We start from the raw sequence: 13,390 nt of genomic DNA, 5'->3' as shown, positions 1-13,390 counted from the left end.
TGCTGGTATCTCCTCACTGGAGAGAGGCTGGGGAGGTAGAGTAAGGAGACTGGGCCAAGCCTGTTCAATGGAATGGTAGAAGTCTATAGCCAATCTCCTTCTAAACATTTTTTTTTAATAGAATTTCTTTAAAACATCATGCATGCCCTTGAGCCAATAGGTTTTGAATTTTGAATATAACAGCATAAGGTAGCTGACACAGAAGCTATTACAACTGGCAGCTACTACTTCCTCATGATGAAAACTATACTTGTTACTTCTGGGAAATACACTAAAACATCACTGACTGAATGTAGAAGAACCATTGCCTTCCAATACAAAGAACAAACTATGTGTGTGTGTGTGTGTGTGTGTGTGTGTGTGTGTGTGCGCAAACATGAATTTATATGGTAAGTTCAGCCAGTATGAAAAGCCTAAACTTTCAGAGTTGAAAAATGCTTTTGAAAGCATGACCTGCCATGAACGATGACTGTTTGAATCAGTCATCAGCAGTCATGACTGCTGAATTCTCACCATCAGCCATAATAGGGGATACACAGTAGGTGCTTATAGAAGTTTCGTGAGTGGAGTAACCTAGCTATAACTATGACATATAGTCATCCTTCACTGTGGTCATCCATATTAACAATAAACATCTCAAAGATGAGGAATGAATGCATATTTATTTTCATTTACCTTATTAGTTATTATTTATTACAATACTAGTTATTACAGGAGATGGCAAGTCTTACACAAAACCTCACTAGCGTGAACAACAATCATGAATATAAGCATAGATCTATCTCGTTGGTATAATTTAAGGCAACAAGCCCTAAATAGCATCTTTCACTAGAACATGACAAGGCTAGAGACTGTTACCCTTTGAAAAATGAAACTAACAAAACTGAGTGACTTCAGGTGATTTTCAAAATAATCCCAGATATAATTTACCTCACAGTTGATTATACAAAGGCAATGTCCTTCAGGATATCTACCCTATTCCACCAAATCTGGTCAGGAAAACAGAAATACGAACAATATGCTGGTGAAAAAACTAATGTCACATGGTAGACTTCAACATAAAACAAAATGAGAAGAACAAAATAATTTATTAAATCTTTAGGGAAGCGGGGCTAGGTTTGGGAAATAAGCCCACACTAAACACTTGTTAAATCAACAGGCAATACTTTATTTGGGGTTTGACAGGAAAATTAGGAATTTAATCACAGAAGCAATTTGCAGTTTTAGATGCGGCTTTCAAGTTAATAAGCAAATGCATTTGTGTTCAAATGCAATGTTTGTTAATATGTTTACTGAAGTGATGAGAATAATTGCAGCCCTTGAAAGAATGAACGTTCGAATTTGCATATTCAATACTTTATCCAAAAATAACTAGTTAGGCTTCAGCAATAATTGCCAAAGATAAAAATGAGTTAAATTGCAATGTTGTGTTTTTAAAAATTAAGTCTTTAAAATGTGTTTTATGACACAGATTCCCATTTCTCGCTCATTGATAAGTTTTAAGCATATATATTTAAGAAAAAAAAAACCCACTGGGATTAAAAGCAACTCTTCAGTTTACAGAGTTACAGCCTGGTTCCAATTGATCAGTGATTGCCTTAAAATTATTCCTAGGAGAATTACAGACAAGGTTTGCTATTCCTGTCTTCTCTGCCTCACTCCTTTGAAGAGCCCGCTCCTTACGTGACCTGGCCTGGCCACTCAGAACAACCCAATCTTGGCCTCAGGGATTAGTTAAGAATACGAATGTGACCCAACTGATTTAACTTGATTTTGACCAATACGTTTTCCTTCCTCCTCACCCCACTTCAAAAACACAAGAAAGAAGAACAACAAATGGTGTGAATTAATTTTGACACTCCCATCTGTGATATCTAAAATCTAACTTCTACATTTTTCTTGGGTTAAAGACTGCTCACACTATAAGCTATGTTTTTATTTCTGACAGCAGTCGGAACTTTTGATGACACTAATAGGAAGGATGTCCTCTTTTTCCAGCTGCTATGGGGAGGATATAAGTAGGCCTCGTGTTCTTTTGTCACTTCATGGGCGATCTGTCTTAAATGGAGCCAAAAAAGGGAATCAGTCCAAACTTAGAATATGCTATAAAATGTACTACTGACCACTTCTCACCCTCTGATCTTTCACGACATTCTTGACTTCTAACATGATCTAATACCAAATTTGCTTTGTTTTCTCCCATTTTTCATTCCATTTTTTTTTTCATGTTCCACATTAGCAGGCTCTATTTGCTAGGTATTTGGGAGGTAAGGAGGAAGAACATATAGTCCTCATCTTTAAGGGAGTTATATCCTACTGAGACAATTGCACATTTTGATAAGTTTTACCATATAGGTAGGCACAGGGTAAAATGGGCATCATCACAGCATGAGACCCAACACAGAAGATACTGAGAAGGCTTTATGAGAGACACGGTAATGCAAACAAGTTTAAAATGCCCCGTAAGAGATGCTCTCTCCCTCGGCTTCCCTCAGGCACCATAGATATTCTTTACTTTTTAATGGTTAGCAATCACTCCAACCATATGCAGATTTCATTGATTTTAGTGCCTGACTATGGGTATGGGGATGAGAACTCATCAGCTGGAGAAATCAGGATGCTAAAAGTTGTTGAGCATGAACATAAACACAGAGAATCGGGCCCAGTAACCCAGCAGAAAGGATATATCTCTTTAAGGGCCAAGAGAATTAGAGGAACAAAAACTCTTATTTGCCCTGAAGCAAGCATAAAGTGAAATAATAGTGACTTTAGATCTTACATGGCAACAATATATATGTAAGAGACAAACTGCATATAATAAAAATTATACTTAAAATGTATGCCAGTGGGGTGCCTGGGTGGCTCAGTGGGTTAAAGCCTCTGCCTTCGGCTCAGGTCATGATTCCAGGGTCCTGGGATTGAGCCCCGCATCGGGCTCTCTGCTCAGCAAGGAGCCTGCCTCCCCCTCTCTCTCTGCCTGCCTCTCTGCCTACTTGTGATCTCTGTCAAATAAATAAATAAAATTTAAATAGCATATACAAATACAGTACATATACAGAGCCACATATGTTACTCTTTGTGGTACCATGTACAGTATTATGTGGTGTGTGTGTACATATGCGTGTGTGACTCTGTGTGTAGACAATAAATCACCTCAGACTTCACTTCCTTACATTTTACTCTTGCAATAAACATGAGCAGAAATTAGTCTTTTTATTTTCCATCTTATACTGAATGCATTTAGTAGACTTTTGGTAAATTCCAGTATAGGGAATCATACCTAAAAGGGAGAAGCTGTAGCAGGGGACATGATATTTTGCAATGATATTTAGTCCTTATGACTTGTATATCGGTATTTTTCACACTGTACCTTATTAACATAGTTTACTTATCACATAGAGCTGGAAGAAAATAATGTTGTGATTATTTCCTTTTGAGGAGAAAAAACAGAAAAGCCATGGTTTCAAGAGTTAGTCTAGATCAATGCCACCCAAAAGAACTTTCTAGAAGCATAAAAGTGATCATTGGTCCCTTCTCGTACAGTAGCTACTGGCCACACATGCCTACTCAGCACTTGAAATAAGGCTGTGTAGAGGTTCCTGGGTGGCTCAGTTGGTCAAGTGTCTGCCTTTGGCTCAGGTCATGGTCCCAGGGTCCTGGGATTGGAGCCAATGTCAGGGTCCTGGCTCATTAGAGAGTCTGCTTCTCCTTCTGCTCTTCCCCCAACTCATGTTCTCTCTCTCTCAAATGAATAAATAAAATCTTAAAAAGGAAAAAAAAAAAAGAAAGAAGGCTGCCTTGACTGAGGAAATATATTTTTAATCTAACTGATCTAAATCTATAGGGTCAACTTCTGGCTACTAGCTACCATATTGGACAACATAGCTTTTCAATCTCAAGCTAGACTAAATGTGGAAAACATAAAGCCCACGTAGGACATAGTTCACTTGAAGCCTTATTTTCTTTGGCCTACATCATGATTAAAAAGAAAGGTAGAGTTAACACTTGAAGGAGAGTTTCTTAAGAAAAAATACCGAATTTTAAAAGATCTCTTGAAAAGCTTTTGTTACACCGGCCTGGGAATCCTGGATGGTAACCAGTGGCCAGTGCTGAGAAGCAGTCGTGATGATTCAATAGGCTTCTGACTAAGTGTTGGACAGTTTCCAGTTACTTTTTTTTTAAAGATTTTATTTATTTATTTGACAGACAGAGATCACAAGTAGGCAGAGAGGCAGGCAGAGAGAGAGGGAGAAGCAGGCTCCTTGCTGAGCAGAGAGCCCGATGCGGCGCTCGATCCCAGGACCCTGGAATCATGACCTGAGCCGAAGGCAGAGGCTTAACCCACTGAGCCACCCAGGCACCCCCAGTTTCCAGTTATTATTCGAAGTGTCTATATGTTCTTAAGGCACACCCACCTCTTTTAGCTCTGTTACTTGCCTGGTCCCCAGAGGCATTTGCATATGTGGTTCCTTTAAAGGCTGACTGACATCAGTACAAGCGACCATGGATGTTCCTATTTGGGGTCTTTCATCTGAGCAAATAGTAAGCATTTATAACCCCATGAAAAGTCAGAGAAAGCCCCTCCCATTTAAAAATGTTATTAATAATCCCTCAGGGTAATCTCTTTCAGCGTCATCGGCAATTACAATGAGAATGAATACTAATTAACCTTTAAATATAGACTTTGGGGCTTAGGTGGGGAGATGCAAAGGAAAGAATAAAATTCTCAATTAAACCCTAACACAAGTAATTTCTCTGGAGAATTTCTGAACTTTTGGATTTCTAACATGGCCAATTAAGAGTTCTTTTTACCCAATGGGATAACCAAGAAAAGATCTCTCATCAGACAAATCTGTCTCAGTCTACAAGACAGGCTGTGGGCTTAGGAAGGATAGTCTTTTTTAAGACTATTAAACTTTATTCTGAATCATAGGAAACATGTTTGGATTGTCTTTAACTTGTCATTTCACACGAACCACTGATTTTCTTCCATGGTATCTATTTATCTATCTTACTTCTTATATTTAAAAATACTTATAAAAAACATCATGTTTCTCTGATTTCATGTAAAAAAGAAAATCCCCATTTTTATGTCTTCAGTGTTATTCCACACTTAAACCATGTATCTGTAGTTTTTAAAGGATAGTAAAAAAATAAGAATAAGCAAGCATATTTTCTTCTGAAATACTTAAAGAATATTATAGAACATAACATGACTGACTATGAACGTCAAAAGCTAGGAGACAAAAAAAACATGCTATAATGGAAGGTATTGTCCAAATAGATAAGGTCATAATTACAATCTATATTGTTCTATACTCTTATTTGCTCTATCAGTATAACCTCTTATACAGATAACATGAATAATGAAGTTGTTATAGGAAAGCTCAGTATTTTCACAATGTAAAGAGGTTCTCTTGTGGTTTTTCAAGGTTTTGACTTCTAGTGACTAAAAACCCTTAGTTTAAGTGGAATTTTATATTGGTTACAAGTCTTAACTTTAGAAAATCTTTAGAGCTATAATGAAAGTGTCTGCTCTATTTGGCTACAAACCAAAGTACTTTAAAACAATACCTAGCATGTTAAATTTCTGCAATTATCAGACATAAAAGGGATGATCAATTTAAGTCACATATCTCCTAGTCTCAGATAAAGATTTTGTTTAAACTGCAACATACAACATCTCCGGGCACATTACAAAACATATGAAGCTCTATGTAAATGGCAGGACCTCTTCATCCACATTTTATACATGTTGTCAGTATGCTTAAAAACACACTCTCTGGCATTACAATAAATACCCAATACATAAAGGAGTGATTGCAACAAAAGACTATTTCTGGATTTCTGAGCTCGAGATTTCTCGCTATTTGGTAAAATTTTACAAACATAATTAAACTCTTCCTTTAGAAATACACTCCTGTCTGACAAAATCTTGTATCTAATGACAACGTTTCAGCTGAACACATTGATCATCAAATTATTCATAAGATAAGTGCTAGGAATACAACTTTACTGACAACAGAGAAACAGCCCACAGATGAGTCATTCATATGGACTCTATCATATTACAGTCATATCTAAAAGGAGAATCTTCTGTTTCAGGGAGAAACAAATGGATAAATTTGGAAAATGGTAGAATGTCCTATGAAAATGCTGGGGGAAAATGTTTCCAGGATAACATCTTATTAAAGGTGATCTGTTCATCTTTCCCCCAAAGAGGAAAATATTTTCAGATGTTGCTTCTGCTTATATCTGATTAATTGAACTATCTCATTAATACAGATTCTTGTTTTTTTTTTAATCCTCTGCTATACTTTTCTTATTTCTATAGGGTGAGGAGGAGGCAGAGAGAAAACTTTTTATCACCTCTGCCATTTCTGACCAGTAACCTGGAATCGTTGTTTATTTTGGTGCAAGTATCCAGCAGGTGCTCAATAAGCACATCTTGAACATTGTTTAAAGAGACTGACCTTGATTACTTCCAGATGCAAAAATACAAAGGTCTACCTTCTAACCCAAGGTTGACCCAATTTAACAAGGAATGTTGGCTTCTATTACTTACATGGATTAAAAAAACAAAAGAAGTTCAATAAGATCTATATGACTACTCTAAACACTTAGAATTTTATTAATACAGGCTGAAGTATGCTTGTTCTGCAGGTTATAGAAAAGGTTTTGCCAAGAAACTAATACTGTAAACAGAGTTTTCAAGACAAATGCTCACAGTATTCAAAAGAGCATATTATTTTCAAGGTGCCTCAAGCACTTTTTCGTACCCACTTATATGAAAGCAGCATATGCTCTTTATAAATAATTCATTTCTTCATTAAATTGGGTCACCTAAGCACACCTAACAGTAAAAATTGTTAATCTTGTGTTCTTTAAAAAAGTAAATACCATCCCATCCAAATAAGCTACCATCGTCCCCCAAACGTTAACACTTTTATCTTAAGGTGACGGGAATTCAGGTTTTTTTTCTTTTTTCTTCCTTATGCCTTTCTGTGATATTTGAAGGTTTTCAGTGAACAAGTATTCACGTAATCTGAAAAACACATACTTTTACATAAAAAAACCCCTACTAAATCAAATATAATTTCTCTCCAGGAATAAAAATTACTTTAGTAAGAGTGTTATTTTATTCTTCTATACTTAATGAATCTTCAAACACATAGTCAGTAAAATGGTAGAGGAAGAAGTCTAAACGCTAAAAAGTATTTTTTTTTCAACTATGATTTCTAAATACCTTTGGAACATCTGGTTTTATCCCCACAATGGATATATATGATTCCAATGACTACATATAAACACGTTTATACATTAAATTGTACTATAAATGAATAAATAGAACATTGTTTATTTAAGAGATTCTACTGTGTCTCCTTTAAATCAAGAACTCTTGTAAAGTGAATAATCAATCAAATATATACAATAGGGATCCAAATGTTTACATATGAGATCGGCTGAACATGACATACAACTACAGTTTCATGTATTCTTTCTTAGTGATGCCACAAATATACTGAAACCAAAAAAAAAAAAAAAAGAAAAAATTACAACTGCCACATTGCTGTTTCATAATTTGGATTTGCAAACTTGTCACTGTACCTGTAATGAGGTGAGGGGTTGCCTCTTGCTTCACAATTTAAAGTTATTTTTTTATCCTCTGAACCCACAGGGAAAATGCTGTTGCTGGGCTCTCTGATAAACACTGGACCTTGCAAGAGAAGCTCACCTGTATGGGTGGGAGACATCCAAAATAAACAATCACAGTAAGTAAAAGGTACTGCAAAATCTGTATTCTAGAATCAAAGAAGAAAAACAAGTAACCAGTATCTGCTCTTAAAAAAAAAAACAAAAAACAAAAAACAGAAGAAGAATGAAAAAAAAAGAAAAAGCAGATATTGCTTCCCTTGTCCACAGAACATGCTCTGCAGGCAGTGTTTTGCTAATGAGCATCAGTGAAACCGCTGACAGCCTAGTAACATGTATGCAACAATGAAAACTAGTATTGAAAAACATTGCCATATTAATAAAATTCCTTTAAAGTATAAATGAGGCAGTACTAATTACTTTTTATAATATAAACTCTACCTAACTTTTCACTGATGAATATTCTATTGCAGAAGGTCTTTCTGTCCTAAGGGTCTTTACCAAGACTAGCTGAATACCTCAGCATGATCTTTTTCATAAAATCTGCCATGCATGCGAATCTGAAGGTTGACAATATTCTTTTTCTGTTTTGACCTCAAAACACTCAACACTTGGTGGTATTTCCACTTTATTACCAACCAAGTGAAGAGAAGGATATAACCCTAAGGAACTATCTTTGAAAGTATCTTTTAAAGAAAAAATTCAAATATTTTCTGAGAATTTCCACATATACACAAAAATAAAAATCTGTCTTTGTGCTATGAATTTAAAAAGGAATGAGATAATGCAATCAACAAATGCTTATGCCACTTTGGTTGTACAATCATTGCCAGAGCATTTCTGAAAACAAACAAACTCACAGGGGGAAAAAAAAAAAAGAAAAAAGAAAAGAAAATTCTTTACTCTCCTATCTTGGGAGCGCTCAGTAAAATAGGAGGAACTCCTACTGAAGCAAAGAATGAAGAAACAAAGAGAGCTCACAAGTAGTCAGACAAAGAAAAGAGGTTAGAAAAGCAACCAAAAAATTCCAGAAACTATGAACTTATATTTTGGCTACTACAAGTAGTAGTAACATTCCTAAGAAATGTTTACCATGATAACAAGAATAATAAAATAACATGATACTGAAAATAATCACTGACATGATAAAAACAGCAGTAGCTGGTGCCAGTGCACCAACCCTATGTGGCCATATCTGATCTTTAATCTTCAGAGAGATCATTATTCCTAATGAACAGAAGAGAAGCATGGGGTCTAAAAGTAGTTAAGTGACAGGGGCAAGTTCACACAGCATTGCAGAAGGTACACACTCTAGAACATCTGAGTCCAGATTCTAGGCAGTGACACCCTCTTGTTATCCTCAAAGAAAGCAGCCTTGCCCTTCATCTGGTCTTTGCCTTCACCTTCTGGCAGGTAACCTACACCATTTGTAATGGGAATGCCTTCGTTTAGGGTGGGGTCTGGCCACCCTGGATCTGAAGGTGGGATGAGCCACACCTCACAGTGTGGGATGGGGCCTGGCCATACCAGAAAGACCAATTTGTGATTGATGGTGGGAGATTTTTGTCATGAGGTATGAGCTGACTTGGGCAACTGAGCTCAACTACATGTGCCATCACAAGTCACTAAGTATGTAATGAAGCCCCAGTAAAAACCCTGAACACTGAGCCTTGGTGAGTTTCCCTGGTTGGCAAGAGTCTTTGCTTACTAATGCACATCAGTGCCAGGAGGTTTACTCATCCTGAGGACAACAAAAGCTTAGCTTTTGGTAACTGTCCAGATGCTATCCTGTGGGTTTCTTCCTTTGGCTGATTTTAGTATGTATCCTTTCCCTATAATAAACCACAATCATGATTATATTAGCTTTCAGTGACTCCTTTCTGTCCCTCTAGCAAATTATCAAAGCCAGAACTTACAGTTGGTATTAGAAATACGGGTAGTCTAGGGACTGTGCACTCAAACCTCAAAGTCTAGCTGAATATGGATACCCTTTTCACTGCAACATCACCACAAAGTTAATCCTTACTAATACCAGCCATACCTTAAGAAAGCAGGCTGCTATCCTCTTTAGTCCCCAGTTTTTATTTACCTCTGAGGGGGAAATACCACTAGGAAAAAGTTCTTACCTTTTTTCATAAAAAGGGAGAACTTTCAGAAGAAATAGATTTTGAAATAGCTATTAATGCCCATAATCAAAAAGATCCAATGTTGTCATTTTTCTGATTCTCCCACCCCTAAGTAAGTTTAATGCATTAAAAATTAACAAATAAATAAATAAATGACAATTGACTTCATTAATTAAATATACTGTCTTAGAAAGTTGAAAATAATTCTAATGCCTATTTGTAAATATTTACAAATATGGTGGATTTTCCATAGCATTTTTTTTTTTTTTGTGGTGTAATAGCTCTTGATTTACTTTGAGTGGTTAATATATTTTTTTCACTTATGAGATGGTATAGCATCCTTGTTCCAACAAACTTATGTACGGGGAGCTTAAAAACAATATTATAGTAATAGCATGGCATAGATTTGAAAATCCCAGGTAAGCTGGGGAGAGAAACTGAAAGAAGGAAAATCAGATCAAGATAAGAAGGGGGTGATTTCAATGAAAAAGAGGAAAAAATGTGTATTTTTAAAAAAATTTCCTAAAGTGACTACAATGAAAATTCAAATGTCCATTCCATCATCTTCTAAAACAAGTCATATCCCAAATGATACTCTAATTCTTCTCTAGAGACCATTATTAATTTTAAATGAAGGTGTTAGATAACCATAAACCTTTTTATTCTGACACCCTTTTGAGAGAATGACAATCACAGGTAATTTGCTAACATTTATGTGCCAGGCACTGAACTGAGGCAATTACAAGCTTTGCTTTCCTTATTCCTAGGCTATGTTTGACCCCACCCTCTACTCTACGAGGTCCAGCACCGTTCTTGTCTATGCCTTGCAGGCCATGCTGACTGTTGCCACACTTGGGCTCAGCCACCACCACCCTTGTTATTCTTGTGCTCTGATTTCCCTTTGTCATTCAGAAGTCAGCATAAATGTCATCCTCTAAGCTTACATGTCCCTCCACCCACCCCTCACTTCCACCTTTCACAGAGGTCCCAAAGCACATCTCGCTGTATCTCACTCTATGCAGACATTATACATGTTCACATATGCTCTTGTTATTTGTATTTAATTCACTGTTGTATCCCCAACTCCTAGAACATGGCAGATATTCTGTATTTATGTACTGAATGAATAAGATGAATGAAGGAATTCTCACAATATCTCTATATAAGGCTGATATATTTTTACAGCTAGTGATTGATAAAGCTAAGAGTTTAATTCAGAGCTTATGTTTTCACCTTATAGTTATTTGGCCTCCCCAGCAGAAACTGAGGCACAGAGCAGTTAAATAACCCAACCGTGGCAACACAGGTTTGGTTTTTTGTTTTTGTTTTTGGTGGGAGACCTGGTATCAGACCCTAATACCCCTATTCTTGGTGTGTTTCCCTTTCCAGTAAACCACACAGTTCTAAATATGGTCAAAGGCAAAATTAACCATCAGCTTGCTATTTCAACTTCAGTATTTCCGGATAACACTGGAGTTCCCAGCCTGTGAGGCACATGCACACCATTTCTGAAATTTAAATCTCCTAAAGGCTTTTTAGACCATCAGCAGCCATTCAAAAGCCTCCTAAAATGGAAGTACAAATTAATAATCATATGTGACAGGTCAGTCCATGCTTCATACTCTGAAAAGAGACAAAGACCACTCACTCTTGCTTCACCAGAGGGAAATAAGAGATGCTGGGGTATAATGTTGTCACCTCTTGCTAGCAACATAAACTTGAAAGGAAGAGATTCTGATGTTTCATTTTCTTCAAAATGAATTTTGATCCTCAAAAGGACAGAACCTTAACGATTCACATGGATATTCATAACCAGTGAAAAGCAGCTTGGCTGAGAACAGAAGGGGGCCTCCTGGCTAACGAAATGGATTCAGTGTAACATTTAGATTGATGCTAAACTTTACTTTCTGTGACAGGGGCATTTTTTTGATATGCTAGCCTGGCTCCAAAGCTCCATTTTACGTTTACAGCCTAAAATAAAGGGCATATAACATTTCCGAACAGGACTAATAAGTCCAAAAGTCCAGTCCTGAGGTGTTATTTTTTCCCCCAAACGCCCATGGGCTACTCAGAATAACTACCTTTGAATGTAAGTACAAGCTTTATGAGCTCCTAAGGTAATGTCACCTAAAAGATCAAACTGTGGCCAATCAATTCTAATAGTCATACTCCATACGATTTTTATGAAGGCTGACAAAGAGAAACAGACAAAGCATTCCAGGCAGTTGGATTACTTTTACTAAAAGAAATAAAATTCCTAAAAGACCATGATGGTATCTCTGACATTGCTATGGAAAAGGAGAGCATATCCTATTTTCCTTCACTTATTTACATCACATCTACAGGATGCAAAACTGAAGGATATTTTGAAATGAAGAGGGTAAATCCAATAAAAGACCTCAATGTGAGACAGGAATCCATCAGAATCCTCGAGGAGAATATAGGCAGTAACCTCTTTGATATCAGCCACAGCAACTTCTTTCAAGATATGTCTCCAAAGGCAAAGGAAACAAAGGCAAAGATGAACTTTTGGGACTTCATCAAGATCAAAAGTTTCTGCACAGCAAAAGAAACAGTCAACAAAACAAAGAGGCAACCCACGGAATGGGAGAAGATATTTGCAAATGACAGTACAGACAAAAGGTTGATATCCAGGATCTATAAAGAACTCCTCAAACTCAACACACACAAAACAGACGGTCATATTAAAAAATGGGCAGAAGATATGAACAGACACTTCTCCAATGAAGACATACAAATGGCTACCAGACACATGAAAAAATGTTCATCATCATTAGCCATCAGGGAGATTCAAATCAAAACCACATTGAGATACCACCTTACACCAGTTAGAATGGCCAAAATTAGCAAGACAGGAAACAACGTGTGTTGGAGAGGATGTGGAGAAAGGGGAACCCTCTTCCACTGTTGGTGGGAATGCAAACTGGTGCAGCCACTTTGGAGAACAGTGTGGAGATTCCTCAGGAAATTAAAAATAGATCTTCCCTATGACCCTGCAATTGCACTGCTGGGTATTTACCCCAAAGATACAGATGCAGTGAAAAGAAGGGCCATCTGTACCCCAATGTTTATAGCAGCAATGGCCACGGTCGCCAAACTGTGGAAAGAACCAAGATGCCCTTCGACGGATGAATGGATAAGGAAGATGTGGTCCATATACACTATGGAGTATTATGCCTCCATCAGAAAGGACGAATACCCAACTTTTGTAGCAACATGGACAGGACTGGAAGAGATTATGCTGAGTGAAATAAGTCAAACAGAGAGAGTCAAGTATCATATGGTTTCACTTATTTGTGGAGCATAACAAATAATACAGAGGACAAGAGTAGATGGAGAGGAGAAGGGAGTTGAGGGAAATTGGAGGGGGAGGTGAACCATGAGAGACTATGGACTCTGAATAACAACCTGAGGGTTTTGAAGGGGAGGGGGGTGGGAGGGTGGGGGAACCAGGTGGTGGGTATTGGGGAGGGCATAGATTGCATGGAGCACTGGGTGTGGTGAAAAAACAATGAATACTGTTATGCTGAAAATAAATAAAAAATTTAATTAAAAAAAAAAAAAAGAGGGTAAATCCAAAAAGGGAGCTG

The 13,390-nt window shown here is 37.1% G+C and overlaps 1 protein-coding gene across 1 annotated transcript in view; it reads right to left on the bottom strand.

Moving 5' to 3' along the window:
• Positions 1-13,390, bottom strand: part of CNTN3 (contactin 3) — a gene marked incomplete at both ends in the record, with an annotated part of 249,580 nt that overhangs the window by 214,905 nt on the left and 21,285 nt on the right. The window contains one exon of the mRNA XM_080825412.1: positions 7,609-7,735. Within this exon, the coding sequence (XP_080681538.1) occupies positions 7,609-7,735 (127 nt within the window). The remainder of the gene's footprint in view (positions 1-7,608; positions 7,736-13,390) is intronic.

Source organism: Martes martes (assembly GCF_963455335.1).
Source record: "Martes martes genome assembly, chromosome: 1".
Lineage (NCBI taxonomy): Eukaryota > Metazoa > Chordata > Mammalia > Carnivora > Mustelidae > Martes > Martes martes.
The sequence above is the reverse complement of the archived record's forward strand: the minus strand, read 5'-3'. Positions and strand labels throughout refer to the sequence as shown.